Genomic DNA, 17,996 nt, shown 5'->3' with positions numbered 1-17,996 from the left:
CCTTTATTCCCTTTTATATATTTAATCTATTATTAATTTATTTGAGAATTAAAATTGACAAATATACCCTCCCCTCCCCTCCCCTCCCCTCTCCTTCTCCTTCTCCTTCTCCTTCTCCTTCTCCTTCCCCTTTTCCGGAGAACATCTAGTGTGATATTCCTTCTTACATTACATAATGAAAATTGGTGCTTAGCTACCTAGGTTGTTTCTAAGTAATAAATTTATGATAAAAGGAGCATAATATCTGGTAAACAAAAAAATGATGATATTAAGACCAGCAAACTTCTGATGATCTACTGAAGATTCATTTTTTTTTTTTTTTTTATTGTTGTCCATATAATTAAAGAGTATACAGATGTATAAAATAAATATTCTGAACCCTAAAATTCCCTTTTGTCCATTGGCCTTATAAAGTCCATCTCTATTGTGATCTAAATTACTTGACGAGAATGAAAAATTAAGGTTTGTGACTTGGTTTGTATAATCCTCGTTTAGTTTTATTGTACTTGGTATTTTAGAAAGAACGGCCAGAGAAAAAAAAATGAAAAGAAAGGGTATAATTGTGTTGTCAAATTGGATCAATCATTTTATGGATTCTAGCCATGTTTTCTCTAACCATCGATGACTGGATTTCAAAGGAGTTGATGTTAAATTTTCAGAATATTTCTTGAACACGTGATGAGATTCGTCAAAGAACTGTCAAATTAAATACCAAACACATGATGAGATTCGTCAAAGAAAAGAAAATTGAAAGTTAATTTTTTTTTTTAAATTCTTATAATTCAGCTATTTTTTTAAGTAAATTTCCAGACAATCTGATGCTTTTGGAATATATTTTAAAGTAGAATGTGGGACAGTGCGAACCGTGAATCAAAATTAGACAAATAGCACTTGTAAAACAAAACAAAAAATGGAGGTTAGACCAAACCGACAGAAGCTGAAACTTGGCCTAAAAAGGTTCTAACGATATACGACACGTGGCCACACAGAAATTGTCGGTGCAACAAGACGGGCCCATCTCGTGTAACAGACACTTTTTCGAGCTTTGTTCACACTCGCCGCATGCTTGGTTGTATAGAATATGCATCAGAATTCTCCAAGTAAAAAAAAGGAATGGAGCAACTGCCGAACTCACATCCTCTGAGATATCTCATATTTTGCGTGACTTTTTGGAAAATCTCAAACGTTCAAATATGCTCTGCACGAATCTTAATGCTAAAATAATACTGGCTCCTGCCCCATTCCCGAATAGGCACCGGACAAAGGTCCATGTCCTCCCAGGTACCTGACTCAACACAATTGAAATGAACGGCTCAGATTTACTCTTAGCCGGTCGGGATTCGGGATGACAGAGGGGGCAGGATTATTTGTGCTTTGAGATTGGTGCCAAGTTAAATAAAACAATTTTGGACCGTCTGATTCAATTGTACTCGGTCCGGTAACTTGAGGGGATGTGAATTCCCGGACACGTCGGTGACGCAAAATATGAGATATCTCAGAGGATACGCACTCGCAAGTCGCAACTGCCAGGCCTGATCCTACGGCCGACAGAATTTCAAATTCTTCGTGGAGTTCGGTTGTGGTCCTGAATCCGTCCATTTCTTCATTACTGTCTTCCCGCCATCACGATCATATCCAGCAGGGGCTGTAATTACTAATTATATCGGGTTTTAATGTAATTTAAATGTGAATTTATAAAAAAAAAATAATGACTATAACTTGTCGTGTAGCAAATAATCCATATTCAATACACATTTTATCGTGTAGGAAATTAATGACTATAACTTGTCACTGGTTTTGAATAGTTCAGAATTTTTAGATAAAAGTAATTTTCTAATTTTTTTTTAAATTAGTGACTTTTAGTGCGAACTGATAATTTCATTAATAAAAAAAACAAACGATTCTAATTTGAAATCAACTATTTTTTTTCTATATCCTCCAAACTACTCTAAAATAACTCTAATCTTTTAATCTCACTTATATATACTTATAAATACTCTATTAACTTTCTCTATTGCTCTCTATGACCGGATCCGTTTTTTCGACCGTCATCGTGCTCCAATACCGGATCTACTCACCCGTGCTCCGATCGAGATCACGTAGAGACTCCACACTCCGAGCCCCGTCGATGCAGCACTTTCAGTTCCGATCAACTCCGGTCCCTCCCCTCTCTTTTTAAGATAGAGGCGAGAGATTCGGAGCTTTGTCAAATGATAAGTCTAAGTAATTTTCTACTTATCAAAAAAAATAGTAAAACTTTTTATTTTGGTGGTTACCACCCTTGTGTAACGGAATTCTTCTTTTTAATATAAATGTGGGCAAGATCCTCATTTTTACTCAAAAAAAAAAATAGTAAAAAAAAGATATATATATATATATAGAGAGAGAGAGAGTAGGGTTACGATGCTTATATATATATATATAGAGAGAGAGAGTTGGGCTACGATGCTTCACGAAGTAAAGCGAGTATTTTACTTCACACTCATTTTTTGTGATTTCAAAGTTCAAAACGTCGATCCAAACTGTTCAAGTTGATATCGATATTAAATTGTGCTTGGAGATCAAATTATATATTTTTTGTGATGTCCAGAACGATTTGAATCAATATTTAAACATTCTAAAGTAGAATACCAGTATACCACATTGGTAAACAACAGAATACCAGTATGACCATAAATTATGTAATGTTTCCTTGCCAGTAAATTAAAAAAATAAAACAATATTTTTTTGAGAGAAAACTAAAACAATATTTGTGTGTTGCATTTTTTTTCCTCCTCCGCAGCTGTAGAGAAAAGGAAAGCACGCAAACAATTTTCTATTTTTTTAGCTCCTATTTATAAAAATTCTACCCACGTAGGATTCCTAATTATATAACTATAACAATCAATTTAATTATTTGAAAACAAAAATCCGGATAAACTTGTACCGTTTGGGTAGACCCAGCCATAGTGACAAATGAATTATTCGAATTCGGTTCAGTGAGGTTAAAAATTCGTGATTCGAGAATAATTTGGGTATATTCGGGAATAATTTGGAATTATTCAGACCAGAGATCTCAGTTCTGCAAGAGAGCAAAAAAAAATTATTCTGACAAAAATTCGGAAAAAATTCAAAAATTATTCGGGTTTGATTCGGACAACCAAATAGTTCGGCGTTCAGTTTGGCATCACCAAAAAAATAAATTATTCGGATTTAATTTGCGAATAATTTGTGAATCTTCTTACTATGGACCCAGCTGGCCGGGATCAAATTAATATACCTAAATAGTAATACGGATCAAAATGTTATATACCCAAATTTGGGAAAAATGAAAACACCGGTGAGGATCAATTAGTCCCACAAGGCCTACTTAACATGTACCTTGAGGGAACAAAAAGTTGTCCTTTTAGGCCATAGGTCATAATCTCATACCCTCCAATTTAGCATGTTCTAACAGACTTTTTGCTTTCTGGTTTTAATCATTAGATTTGCTGTATTATTAACTAAAGTGATGCTGTCCTTGAATTAACTCTAGGGAATGCGACAAGCATTGTTTTTTTTTTTTGGAGAAAAACCCGTAGGCCTAAAAAATTGACAAGCATTTGTTTGATCAACCATCTATTATGTAACTAATTGTATGGCAGCCGAAAAATTGGGCCTTGGGAGAGTGACTTATCTGTAATTAGTATGAACTTTGAATTCTGAAGGTAGACGGAATTTCAATTCAAAACCCAACATGTGCATGTGCAAATCACAGTCACAAGATTCACAAATTAAATCCGAATAATTCGTTATTTTGGTGATGCCGAACCGAACACCGAATTATTCGGTTGACTGAACTTTAATCGAATTAAACTCGAAACTTCCGAATTTTACAAATTATTGACAATTTTTTTCTAAATTTTTCCCAGAACAATTTTCTTTCTGCCTCTTTTGCAGGACTGAAATCTCTGGTCCGGATAATTCTGAATCACGAAATTTTGATCTCGCCGAACCGAATCCGAATAATTCATTTGTCACGATGGTGCCAATTTGGTCAGCATAATTTTTATTTGTGTGGTGAAGAGATATTTAATTAGGAATTGAGTTTTGTCAAAGAGTTTGGACAAATTATATCCAAAGTCTGGACTAAAATGTTTGATCTGTGTTGATAAATTTAAATAATTCAGTGAATCTAAGCCGTCAATGTGAATTTTGATACTGATCGGACAATTTAGGTCATGTTTCAGCTAGGAATTTATCCAAAGCCCTTCAGAAAAAATCTCACCCATTTAAAATGCGAACAAGTAAAATATAATATTGAATTATAGTGAAACTATGGACCTATGCTAATATGCATACTATACAACTTATGGACTTATATTTTTATTTTTAAAGTTCAAACAATCAATCTAAAATTCATTGTAGTCTTCTTATAAAAATGTTCTTGCATACCAAATTTTACACTTTTTTTAATATTTATTTTAGATAGATAGAAAACCTCTTTATTTAATAATTCTGACCATCCAAAAGTAATTTTCCACCTATCTAAATATTAGTAAAAGGAATTCTAAACAATGTAAATTTGATCTACAAGTATATTATCATATAAAAAATTATGTTTAACAGTTTAGATCGATTATTAACCTTTAAAAAAAAATCTACAACATGAATTAGTCTGTAATATGCATATTGCGTATTAATTAATATATTACCGTAGTGTCACTCATATCAAAATGAACAAGAATCATAAATTTGATTCTTCGTATGGTTCGTTTAAATCATAAATTTACAACTCTTTTTTTATAGCAAAAGTGGCATCGTGATATTTGCATATCGATAGGTCTATTTTACAATTTTTTTTTTTGGAAAAAAATAGAATCAAGTTTTTCAACTTTAAATATGTAAAAAAAAAGTTTCAGTTTCAAACCTACAATCTTTTACCGGAAATCATCGCTTTGACTATCGGATCAAAAATTAATTCTCATGTTCTTTTCTTTATTTTTACTATATATATATATATATATATAGGAACCTGCTACGGTACTACGCGTAGCATAGAGGCCCTTCGTGCAACAGCTCAATATTCGACTTTTTAAAATCCTAATGATCGATCCGAACCGTTCATCTTGTTCTCCATATTAATATGTATTTGGAGACCAAATTTTACATTTTTTGGAATTTTTTTGCTATTTTTTTAGATTTATTAAAAATCACTGTTTTTTATGGTCCAGATTTGCTGAAAACAGCGATTTTCAATAAATCTAAAAAAATAGTAAAAAAATTTCAAAAAATGTAAAATTTGGTCTCCAAACATATATTAATATGGAGAAGAAGATGAACGGTTCAGATCGACCATTAGGATTTTGAAAAGTCAAATATTGAACCGTTGCACGGAGGGCCTCTATGCTACGCGTAGCATTCTAGCATATTCCTATATATAGAGGTTGGCTAAGATCAAAGTTGTAGTCCATGAGCTTTGGTGCTACCAATTCGTTTTTTAATTTTAAAGTTCAAAACATCGATCCGAACCGTTCAAGTTGTTCTCCATATTAAATGTGCTTGGAGACCAAATTTTATATTTTTCTGAATTTTTTTACTATTTATTAAGCCACTTTGAAAACAGCTGATCCAATGGTGGCTTCTGATTTTACTGTTTTGTTAAGCCACCGTTGGATTAGCGATTTTCAAAGTGGCTTAATAAATAGTAAAAAAATTCAAAAATGTAAAATTTGGTCTCCAAGCACAATTTAATATGGAGAACAACTTGAACGGTTCAGATCAACGTTTTGAACTTTGAAAATTAAAAAAAAGAATTGGTAGCACCAAAGCTTAAGAACTACCACTTTCATCTTAGCCAACCTATATATGTGTGTGTGTGTGTGTGTGTGTTGGGGGGGGGGGGGGGGGGGGGGGGGGGGGGGGATGGGTAAGGCTACGGTGAGTTGCGAAGTAAAACACATTTTTACTTCACGCAATATCTTCATTTTCAAAGTTCAAATAGCCGATCCAAACCGTTAGATGTTAAATCTAAAATAAAATATGCTTGGAAACTAAATTTTACATTTTTTAGAATTCTTTTACTATTTATTAAGCCACTTTGAAAATCTAAAAATACGGGTGAACAGTAAAAATTTCTGGACCACTGGATCGGCAATTTTCAAAGTGGCTTAATAAATAGTAAAAAAATTCCAAAAAATGTAAAATTTGGTCTCCAAGCACATTTCAATATGGAGATCATGTTGAGCGGTTTGGATCGACGTTTTAAACTTCAAAATCGCAAAATATGAGCGTGAAGTAAAATAGTCGCTTTACTTCGTAACTCACCGTAGCCCAACTCTATATATATATATATATATATATATGTGGGTAAGGCTACAGTGCTACGGTTCAATATTCGAGTTTTCAAAATCCTAATGGTCGATCCGAACCGTTCATCTTGTTCTCCATATTAATATGTGTTTGGAGACAACATTTTACATTTTTTGGAAATTTTTACTATTTTTTTAGATAGGTAGAAAATCACTTGATCTAAAAAATTCTTCATCATTCAGATATTTGATGTTCTACCTATCTAAAAATATAGTAAAAAATTTCCAAAAAATGTAAAATTTGGTCTCCAAACACATATTAATATGGAGAACAAGATGAACGGTTTAGATCGACCGTTAGAATTTTGAAAACTCAAATATTGAACCGTAGCACCGTAGCTCTCTATACAACCCATTACACCGTAGCCTTACCCTACATGTATATATATATTTTACTTTAGCATTTTCATTTGGCTTCTGAGCTATGCTAATACTTAATGGAGGTAAACTATCCGTGAGATATAAAATTTGTATCTAATATCAGAGTAGAATTTCTTAAGTTTACCGAACTCTTTTGTGAACTCAACTCTAAAGTTTATTAGATTGACTTCAAATGACGAATCCAAATCGTTCAAATCCTTCTACTTCATGAGTAATGCATCTGCATACAAAAAAAATATTAATTTTAAAATAATTTTATATAGAGTTAAGTAATCAAAAGGCTTTAAAATAAATAAATGCATTAAAATAAATTTATAAACCTTCTAATTTTGACCACTTGATTCTATACAAAATTAATTCAAATTTTAAATTTTTCATATGTAGACTCATTACTCATAAAGTAAAAAGATTTCAACAGTTTGAATTCATCATTCGAAGCTAATTCGATGAATTTTAGAGTTGATTCACAGAAAGACTTAATGAACTTACGAACACCTTAGTTCTACTCCTTATATCACCATTTGCTAGATGCACCCATGAATTGTATCAAATACATATAGCCTATATTCTCACAACAACAACAAAAAAAAGACTAAACTCACCTTACAACCAACTCTTGATTTTGTATATTACCTTGTCAGTGTTAATATTGCACAAAGTTTTTAATTATTAAAAAGTAAGGTTGACTAAAGTAAAGTTCCAGCTCTAGACATAATTCTGAAATAATCTTTGCCCCTCAAAGATTTTGAAAACGTGAATGCATTTTGTAATTATTCGTAATTACTGTGTCATAATCCTTCAACTATTTAAACGCACATAGTCAGGGGTAAATAAAAATTGACTTAAGCATTTTTTGTAGATAAGGATCCAATATCTATCTTCTTTTAGTGTCCCATTGGTGACCCCAACTTGTTTTTCATATTCTCAAAAAAAAAAAAAAACTTGTTTTTCATTGATAATTTAACAATCAAATTTTAAACAAAGAATGTGCTTGTACCAGGTGTCTTGTCTTATATCTAAGTTATAACTTACGTTAAAAATAAAAACCTTGAAATTTATTTTGTAAAAACCTTGATTGTTCATGTCTTATTCTTGCACATAACTAACTAAAAAAAAATTATATTTTTTTTTACTGGGATGCATTACTTTAAAAGCAGAGTATATCAACTGTTCACATTGATTGTTTGAAATTTTGATTTTGATTCTCCAATGTAAACATAAACTGTGATCACATTGATCAATGACTCCCTTCTCATTGTTGTTTTAACATTTACCAAAAAAAAAAAATTACCTTTAAATTTTGGAGAAAATATATATATTATTGTATGCATAAAAAATTATGTAATATATTGCGAGAGCCGAGAAATAATGCATTCTTGGATCACAAATTGCGCATCACGTGTTTTGTATTGTTCGTATCAATTATAGCACTATAGTTTTTAAGGTCCGAAAAAACTATAACACAACCTTTTAGAATCATTATAGAAAAAAAAAAGGTTAATAGCGTTATAGCTTTTGAGATTTGAAAAACCTATAACATAGCTATTTAGAACCCGACTGTACTCCGATCATTCGGCCCTGTCTGAAAATCAATAATGGGCTTCAAACAAGTGGGCTCCTAAAAACGCCTAAAATTACTAAATCATTGGGCCGGGCTTTTTATTGGGCCTTGGCATCGTTGTTGTCTATTATATTCAAATTCAATGTTTACCTTTTGTGGTTTGGCATTGAACGACCATTTCAATTTCATGTCAAAAGGGTGCATAAATCGTGCGGTGCATATTCATTCAAATATAAACTGGGTTGAGGACTTTGACATGAATTATTATTAGATATTGAATATATATAACAAGGAATTATGATTTATATATTTGTTTAATTTTATGATAGCTGTATTTAGATATTGCCCAAGTCCAATTCCTGGGACCAGCTTGGTTTTGCTATTTCTCAAATAGTCAAATCTAAGTTCCTTCTTGTTTTTCTTTTTCCCTTTTTGTAGTGGTGGAGGTCGGGTGAAATAATGTCGTGCCACGATAAAATGTGACCAAATCCAACGCTCCAATATTTATCTTATGAACTCTGGTTCATATACTCTGGGTCGTTCTAAGCATCTGGCCTGTTTCTGGTAGCATAATAACAGCATGTATGTTGTCAACAATTTATAGGAAATTGACAAAATACCAGCCTTCAACATACTAGACCACATAATTTCTTGCCACAGTGGATCCGGGACTAAATTGTTGACCTCTCAACTGTAATGGATGCTAAGCTGCTGACAGTTACATGCACAGCAGCACATTTGAATTCATTAAACTTGGTTCAAATTATCTGAGCCACTGACATCTATTCTATCAAAACTTCCCTTCTTTCAATAACTGCTGCTAGCCTGCTACTTCATTTATACCCCTTTTTTTTAATTAACAGAAAAACCAAGACAAAATATCGACAATGAGGAACAATTTCACAAGATTTTGAAAAATATGAACGTTATAATTTGTAACGTCCAGGGCACTGTAGCTAATGATCTCTAATTAACAAAAAATATGGTCATAACGTCCAGCTACATTGTTTTTGGTTAATTAGTGATCATTAATGACTGAACTAACTGGACGTTATAAATTATAATGTTCTTTGTATTTTCTCTTCTTGCGAACAGTATTACGAATGCTATCTTCTCTTCTTGCGAACTGAAGAGGCGATGATCTTATCTGAACCGTCTGATATCCGAGGGAACTTTCAATCAAGTCCTTTCCGAGAGACCTTTTCTTCAATTCTTCTCTATGAACAGAGGACAACTGTAATGGGGGTAAAGAGGGAATATACACCACTTACACATCACCATCTCTTCTATAACAGTATATTCCCTCTTTATTCCAATTCCAATCATTTAAAATAGTACCTATCGATCTGTCTCTCCATTCCTCCCACAAATGGCTCCTCCAGTGGTGCTCTTCACCTTTGCCATCTTGTTCTTGCTCGTGGTGGTTGCAGGGAGCATACCGACCACACTGGAGGGTCCATTCGAGCCAGTGACGAGGCGGCTTGATTCGAGCCTCAGACAAGGAAGTGATGACGTGCCACTTTCTGATTCTCGGCTTGCGAAGAAGGTGAAGTCGCCATTTCCTGAGCAGATTGCAATAGCTGCTTCATTTTCTCCTTCTTCCCTCTGGATCTCTTGGATCACTGGTATAAGTTCTCTCTTTGGAGTGAATTCAGTTTCTTGTAAAATTAATTGATACTGACTGATCATAACCTTTCAACTTCCTTTTGATATTTGAACTTTCAAAACAGGGGATGCACAAATCGGGAGCAATGTAGTACCTCTTGATCCATCTACATCCAGAAGTGAGGTCTGGTACGGACTCGAGAGTGGCCAATATACGTACCATCAAAATGGTACAGCTGAGGTGTACAGCCAGCTGTACCCATATGAAGGTCTCGTCAACTATACTTCTGGTATCATTCACCATGTCAGGCTAGACGGTAAGATTTCTTTTATCTATTTCTGTACCAAACCAACTAGGATACATTGTTGATTTTTTTTCTTTTATTTTTTCTGGATTGCATTAATTGGTGTCTCATGAATCATGAGTGAAATACAATGATTGATTGTTGACATACAGGTAGGTGAGGGAGGCTATGGTACTATGCATAGTACGGATTGGTATGTACTATGGATCAATATCTCTATTTCCAAAGTACAAATAGTCGATCCGTACGGCTCAACATGGTCTCCATATGAAAATGTGCTTGGATGCTAAATTTTACAATTTTTAGAAATTTTTACTATTTTTTTATATAGGTACAAAATCACTTGATCTAAAATTCTGGACCATTCGAAAGTAGTGATATTCTACCTATCTAAAAAATAGTAAAAAAAAAATCTAAAAGATGTAAAATTTGTCTTCCAAGTACATAATCATACGAAGATCATGATGAACTCTTCACATTGACTATTTAGACTTTGAAAATGAAGATATAGATCCTTAGTACGAACCAAAGTGCGCTATGCATTGTACCTTGCCTTGCTCCAGGTAGGTTATGATGGATCCGTATCCTCCCAGGTACCTGACTCAACACAATTGCAATGGACGGCTCAGATTTACTCTCAGCCGGTCGGGATTCGGGATGATAGAGGGGGCAAGATAATTTGTGCTTTGAGATTCATGCCAAGTTAAATAGAACAATTTTGGACCGTCTGATTCAATTGTACTCAGTCCGGTAACCTGATGGGATGTGAATTCGGTTATGATTGTCTTGTTTAAAAATCCAAGACTGTAGGCTATAGCGTAGAGCCCTTATTACAACTATTACTCTCAAAATTTTGATTGATACTGATTTGTACCATTGCATATTTGTATACCTTTATGGCTGTACCAAATGGCACATACTGTTTACTTTAGTCCTGACCCTTCTTTACATTTTTCAGGACTTGTTCCAGGGAAAAAGTACTATTATAAATGTGGCGACAGCTCGTTAAAAGTTATGAGCGAAGAGCATACATTCCAAACCCTTCCAGCTCCTGGCCCAAACAGCTACCCCAGCCGAATTGCGGTAGTTGGAGATTTGGGACTTACGCACAACTCCACCACCACCATTGACCATCTGACCCATAATGACCCGGCTATGATTTTATTTCTTGGTGATTTGGTTTATGCTGATCAGTATGTTACGACCGGAGGAAATGGAACCTCTTGTTTTTCTTGCACCTTTCCCGATGCCCCGATTCGAGAGACATATCAACCACGCTGGGACGGTTGGGGAAGGTTGGATTCATGTTTCAAAATATTTTTAACTGATGCTATTGGAAAATAACTTGAATTTTAGGATTGTGCCAGAGATTCAAGTCATTTTGAAATATGCAGAGAACTATTTGATGCTCTGTATTAGCAATGCACCTAACAGAATAGTTAATGTATCTGGTGTAATGAAGCACTATTCTATATATTTTATTTGAAAATTATATTTTAAATCAATTTTTATTTAGATTCATGGAGCCGCTCACTTCGAAAGTTCCTATGATGATAATTGAGGGAAATCACGAGATTGAACCACAAATAGATGGGATGAAGTTCCAGTCGTATCAGTCACGATTTGCTGTACCAGCAAAAGAGAGCAGATCAAACAGTAAATTCTATTATTCATTTAATGCTGGTGGGATCCACTTCATCATGCTCGGTGCCTATGTTGACTACAATCTTACTGGTTAGTCTAAAAATAATGATGATGAATTGATGATGGTTATGATAAGATAACTTAAATTAGTAATAATTTAGTGTAATTTTAGCATACAACCAACTTTTAATGGTGCATTTATTTGATATATTTAAAATATTTTGTTCAAAATAAAACTTTAAATTGTAGATGTGTTCTTAATTATTTAGTTCATGTATCAAATTTGAGTTAATTTGAAATTTGACTGGTAATCCATGGTAAAGCTGATGTGGAAACACATCTCTCTGCTAATTGCTTCCTTTTCTGGATTGTATAAATTGTACTATTAGCATTTTTGTTCAAGCTTGTAGATCATCTTAGTGTAGAGAAAAAAAAATATAACTTCTGGAAATTTGAGGAAAAAATCAAGGAAATTGGAACCTGGGGACTGATGGAAATTTTCTTTTGAGTGGGGAGAACAAAAGGGATCAAAATCTCTAAAAAACTTGAAACCATTTGTTTAATTGAATGGCAATTAAATGGATTTTCATCCAGTATTTTTTCTACCATTTAGTATAATTTCATATCAGCCTCATGACATGGATTTTCATCCATATATTCAGTGGAAAATCATGGTAGGACATATATGGCACCAAGTATAATGTATAGAGACCAAAATGGAATAAGCATAAATGATTACTAGTAGCAAACATAAATATGGTTCATACCTTTCAGATACCTCACTGTTTATATTGTGGTGCATGTATGTTAAACCATAACAGGTACTCTGAATGATTCTTTCCTTAGTATAGTTGGTTATGTACGTGTGAAGTGCCTCAAATTAAGGTGTTTAAAAATGCTATTTGGACCTCATCAGCAAATCATGTCTCTGGTGATAATTTACAAAAGAAACTAAAATATTCATAATGCACACATGATGATCAGGTCTTCAATATTCTTGGTTGAAGGAAGATTTGAAAGGGGTACAACGTGAAATTACACCATGGATTGTTGCAGCATGGCACCCCCCATGGTACAATAGCTATTCATCTCACTATCAAGAATTTGAATGTATGAGATTGGAGATGGAAAGCCTTCTTTACCAATATGGGGTTGATATTGTCTTTTCCGGCCATGTAAGAGGCAAAAGGCACTTTCATCTTATACACAGAGCTACTTACAAATATTATAACACGGTAGAGGAAGATCACCATATTGTCGTATTGGCCAGTATATACTGTCATTGGTAGCAAATTGCTTGATTTTTTTGTATTTTAGGGTATAATACATGAAATTTTACACTATAGAATCCAAATGGAACTGGAGAATCATGACCTCATTGGTGAATACTGTAACTGTACTGAATCTTGCTATTTGGTAAACTAATAGTTGCTTGCACAGATGAACCTAGAAAACTGTACTGACTTCTTAATAAAGGTTAAATGCTATCTAAACAATGTGGTAATCTTACTTACAGGTTCATGCATATGAGCGAATGAACCGGGTGTATAACTGCAGTTTGGATCCATGTGGGCCGGTGTACATAACAGTAGGAGATGGAGGTAACATAGAGAAAGTTGATGTAGAGTTTGCCGACGATCCAGGGAAGTGCCCCAAACAAGATGATAACAAACCAGAATTTGGAGGAGTCTGTCACATGAATTTCTCCACGGGACCTGCCAAGGGGAAGTTCTGCTGGGACCGGCAGCCTGATTGGAGTGCCTTCAGGGATAGTAGCTTTGGTCATGGCATTCTTGAGGTTCACCCCCTCCCCTTTCCAACACACAAGCACATTTTTTTTGTTGCAATATAATTTGTTTATTTCAAACACATGGCTTGAAACTTTAAAAAAAAAAAATTGGTCAAATACTACCATGTAAAAAATAGGTCAAATTCCAAATATATTATAGAACGAGAAAAAGAAAAATTTGGGGGCGACAGCCATGCCACAGCTTCAATTAGATTCATTGCTGCTTGTATGTGCAAGTGCGTACCAAGGTACTTGTACGATAAACATACTGAGAATTGTTAAATATTAATTGTTATTATCAGTACAGGTCATAAACTCAACATATGCACTATGGACATGGCACCGAAATCAAGAAGCATATGGAGAAAACACGACAGGTGATCAAATATACATTGTCCGACAACCTGACATGTGTTTGGTACAACTAGGAAAATCTCCACCAGTATCCCTTCATAACAGGTACTAGCTTGCAGATGTATAAATATGTTATCCCTTTTCGTAATTTATACGTACATAGCTTTTATAGTTGTAGGAAGATCGATTAAATGTACAATCATCATCATATATATCTTTTGTCAGAAGAAACATGCTAACTGACACCAGTCACAAGATTACTGTTTAAAAAGAATGTTTTCATGAAAATTTCTTGTACTGTTAATTTTGCAATTTATAATGGACTTGTTTGACAGTTCTTCGCCTTCTTCAGCTGAAGTCTCAGCTTCTGATCAAAGCTTAGCGCGACGTATCAAAAGTACTTGGTTTTTGCAGTGTCTTCTAGGATTCTTAGCTAGTATTTTACTCGCCAAAGGAATCAATTAATATTTAAGGATCCTGGAGATGCAAAACCACAGTCAAAATGCAATTTTATGCTCTGAGGACATTCCACCTACCTTTATTTTTTTTTTTGGTCGATTGAGAAGGCACAGAAAATAAATGGGGATGCAGCAAACTTGTATTTTTTTTTTCTTTCTTTCGTTTCAACTTGTCATCTGAGGAAAAATAAAATTAGAGGATGCCATTTAAATCCTTTCGGCTGGGAATGCACAAAGTAAATAACTCTTATTTTGACCAAAAATTCCTTTCAGTGGTTGCATGGCAGGGAGCATGTAGTTCTTTCTGTTTAATTACAGATGAATTGTTGAAATCCTTTTTGTTTGTTTTATATTTTGACAGAGAATTTCTCTCTACAAGGTTTTACACATTACATATTTGTAATCATAAAATTTTGTTCATGACAAATCTTAATTGGCAAGATAACAGGAGGCCGTTTATATAATTTTAATTGTCAATCAATTGAAGATCTATGATTAATTGGTTCAGTCATTCCCTTCAAAATGATGCTTTAACTGAACTGGTCAGAATACGTAACAGTGTTATCGGTTATATGGATAGAATATGCTACAGTTGAGGGGTAAATATCAATTAAGAGCTTCGAAGGCTTTAATCATATCAATAGCTTACTTTTGAGCAGGAAAGAAAGGCACAAACTTACCAGCTCAAATACAAATTCGCATCCTCTGAGATATCTCATATTTTGCTCGACTTTTTGGAAAATCTGAACCGTTCAAATACGTTCTGCACAAATCTCGAATCTCGAAGCTCAAATAATACTGGCCCCTTCGCTATCCCCGAATAGGCACCGGACACGTCGGTCACGCAAAAGTTGAGATATCTCAGAGGATACGCACTCCTCAAATACAGAGTAACAGAGTTTGATAACAACAACCATCGAGAAAAGGAAAGAAAAGATATGAAATTGTGAATATTTTGAGAGCAGTACCTAGAGTGGAAAAAACGTGCAGTGCCGTGCCGTGCCGTGATTAACACGCCGTAACTTTAGTCTCGTGCTGTGTCGTGCCGTGATCAAAATGTCAATGAACGGCCACGGTACGCGAATGGTCACACTACGTGAGTCATGCCGTGATTAAACGTGCCGTGACCAAACGTGACTCGCGTGACCATTTAATCATAATTTATGTTAGTTTATTTAAGATTAACTATTTAGTCAAGATCTAACGGTCCTAATTACACGTGACTCGCGTGATCATGTGTCGTGCCGTGCTGTGCCAAGTTCTTAAAAGATGGTCATGACACGCGAATAGTCACGACACGGGATACACGAGTCACGACACGTAACCAACACGCGTGCCGTGCCGTAACCGTGCCGTTCCGTGGCAGAGCCGGCTCTATCGTGCCATTTTTCCCAATCTAGCGGTACCTTCATAACTAAAACATAGCTTCTATCAAAATTAATAGAATTTCATCTTCTTTCAAAGCATTGCTTGTATTTGCCAGAGTTGTTCTCCTTGTCTCCAATTTTGGATAAACACCTGACAAGAGAGATTGATTTAATCAAGAAATGGAAACGAATCGCATCAAGAGGGAACATAAAATTTTTCATGTGTTGCCGTTAAACATAGTGATTCCACTATTTTAAAATGGGCATTTAGTGAGTTATTAATAAAAATTTCCAAAAAATCGCAAGAATGGGTGAAAAGAGCTAAATCGAAATCCTTTTTCCTTACCAAAGAACAAGGAAATTGAACAAAAAAACACACTAGAAATTTCAAAAGAGAGAAATCTAGGTTGGGTTCCAAGATTTTTGGGGGGTCTAAATCCTCTAAAGTAACTCAAATTTTTTTTTTAGATTCTGACCGTCCGATCAGAATCCGGTCAGATCTAACTGTCCGAATCTAAACTCAAACTTTGAGGTACTTTACGGTATATTAATTAATTTTTTCGGATTCTATCGGCTATCTTTCAGATGGCTTCGGAGGAGGGATTAAAAGATTCAAAATTTGAGGGGTTCAAATGAAAAGGAGAATAAAAAAGAGGCGAAAGGTGCTCAGTCGGACTGGAGAAAATTTTGTATCTTAGCAATTTCGCTAGACCGAATAGGCCGATTTAAACGGAGCCCCACATGTCAATAAGAGAATATCGAGTGGAACAGTTCTAGCGCCTTCTCATAATCTTATTATGGTGTCTTTGCTCTGGTATATGCGACGGGTATCCGAAGCTAATCCCAGACCTACATGAAATCATATCAGCCAAGATAACAAAATATTAGATCCGAATCTTCAATAAGAGTAACCTGTGCATTATACTTTGAATCGAATTAGTCTGAATTATAATCTAAGCAAAATAATGTATTGTTAATTTATTTTAGATAAACTAAAGTTTGAATCAGCGCGCAGAAAATAGTTTCTTAGCTCGCAAAGCTAGACAAAGTTTTCTATTACATTTTATTTTGATTTGAATAATAGTCTTTGATCTTTAATTTTATACTTTTTGTTGCACTTAAAGATATTTATCGATATAATTTTTGAAGAAATCAGCGAAAATTAGAAAATAATCAAAAATAATGATTATGCTCGTATTTCATTTTTAAATAATTATTTTTGGAAACAATCATTGTTTTTTATTAAGAGTTTATAAGCTAATGTCATACCTATCAATATTAAAACCAGTGTTGTAAAAAATATTTGTTTATGCCGATCAATTGGCCGATTAGTGGTTGGCGGTGACCAAACCGTCATGAATTTTTTCTACTAATTGACTGATTATTTCCGATTAATTGCTTGGCAGTACCCTGTCCATCCGACGACCGCATACCGTTATTTACAAAACTGATTAAGATAACACATTTATGTTAATATTATGATAAGTAGTGTTCACATGATATATACTTTACTAATATAAAATTACATCAAATTTCAAAAAAAATATTTAACTACGAATAAATAAAAACACAATTGCTTGTCAAAAATTAAATTAACCAAAACAAAATTTGATATCAAACGAAGAAAAATAATCGCTCGAAATAAACTTTGGAGATTGTTAGAAATTAACTTAACCCTAATAATATTTTATAATTGCCCCTGAATTTGAAAAATCAGAAGCTAGACCAGTAATTAATCATTAATTACCCAAGCTTGGGGTAAATTTTTTAACAGAGCTGTTTTGATTTTATGCAGCATATGCAAATTCAAGATAATCATAGCACTGCAGATGGTTCATGCGCTGCATGAAGCCAAACTTGTTCTGTCGAGATGCAGATGGTTCATGCGCTGCATGATAGCTTCGGAGAACGCTCCGATTCCCCTAAAATGGAAACAAATCAGTTGTACAAATGTTTTCCTTGGATGACACGGGGGTCCCACATATATCAGTCCGCAATTCCGCATCGTCTGCATGAACTCAAAAGAGCATCTTTTCAGTTAATACATATGGACCGTCCGATTGTAAACGGAGCCCATCCGTCCCCTGCCTAAAACATAGGGGTCTTTAATATTAGTGCGGATTTAATTCGCACGAATCTTAAAGCTAATGGGACGGTCTAGATGCATTAACTAAAAATATTCCTTTTTGAGTTAATGCAGAGG

General features: G+C 34.3%; 1 protein-coding gene and 1 long non-coding RNA gene across 3 annotated transcripts; one reads left to right on the top strand and one right to left on the bottom strand.

Moving 5' to 3' along the window:
- Positions 1-9,621: 9,621 nt before the first annotated feature.
- Positions 9,622-14,587, top strand: PAP23 (purple acid phosphatase 23). 2 transcript variants are annotated; one of them, XM_078326447.1, is made up of 8 exons: positions 9,622-9,896; positions 10,002-10,193; positions 11,140-11,476; positions 11,698-11,915; positions 12,810-13,000; positions 13,342-13,623; positions 13,922-14,073; positions 14,321-14,587. In XM_078326447.1, the coding sequence occupies exons 1-8, from the start codon at positions 9,641-9,643 to the stop codon at positions 14,322-14,324; spliced, it is 1,632 nt and encodes a 543-aa protein (XP_078182573.1). In that variant the 5' UTR covers positions 9,622-9,640; the 3' UTR covers positions 14,325-14,587. The 2 variants fall into 2 exon arrangements, with proteins under 2 accessions (XP_078182573.1, XP_078182572.1); XM_078326446.1 differs by having other exon boundaries at positions 14,304-14,556.
- Positions 14,588-15,309: 722 nt separating this feature from the next.
- Positions 15,310-16,208, bottom strand: LOC144576067 (uncharacterized). Its single transcript, XR_013518598.1, has 3 exons — positions 16,140-16,208; positions 15,833-15,944; positions 15,310-15,394 (listed from the first exon to the last, which is right to left on the bottom strand). It is a non-coding gene; the product is annotated as an uncharacterized LOC144576067 (long non-coding RNA).
- Between the last annotated feature and the right edge of the window lie 1,788 nt (positions 16,209-17,996).

This window comes from Carex rostrata, chromosome 25 (assembly GCF_964058835.1).
Source record: "Carex rostrata chromosome 25, lpCarRost1.2, whole genome shotgun sequence".
In the NCBI taxonomy this organism is placed as follows: Eukaryota; Viridiplantae; Streptophyta; class Magnoliopsida; order Poales; family Cyperaceae; genus Carex; species Carex rostrata.
The sequence above is the reverse complement of the archived record's forward strand: the minus strand, read 5'-3'. Positions and strand labels throughout refer to the sequence as shown.

Bases quoted from the DNA above. Each gene is read 5' to 3' on its own strand.
- PAP23 (XM_078326446.1), top strand. From the start codon at position 9,641: ATGGCTCCTCCAGTGGTGCTCTTCACCTTTGCCATCTTGTTCTTGCTC. The intron at 11,477-11,697 runs GTTGGATTCATG...ATTTTTATTTAG, and splicing joins CGCTGGGACGGTTGGGGAAG to ATTCATGGAGCCGCTCACTT. The intron at 11,916-12,809 runs GTTAGTCTAAAA...CATGATGATCAG, and splicing joins TGTTGACTACAATCTTACTG to GTCTTCAATATTCTTGGTTG.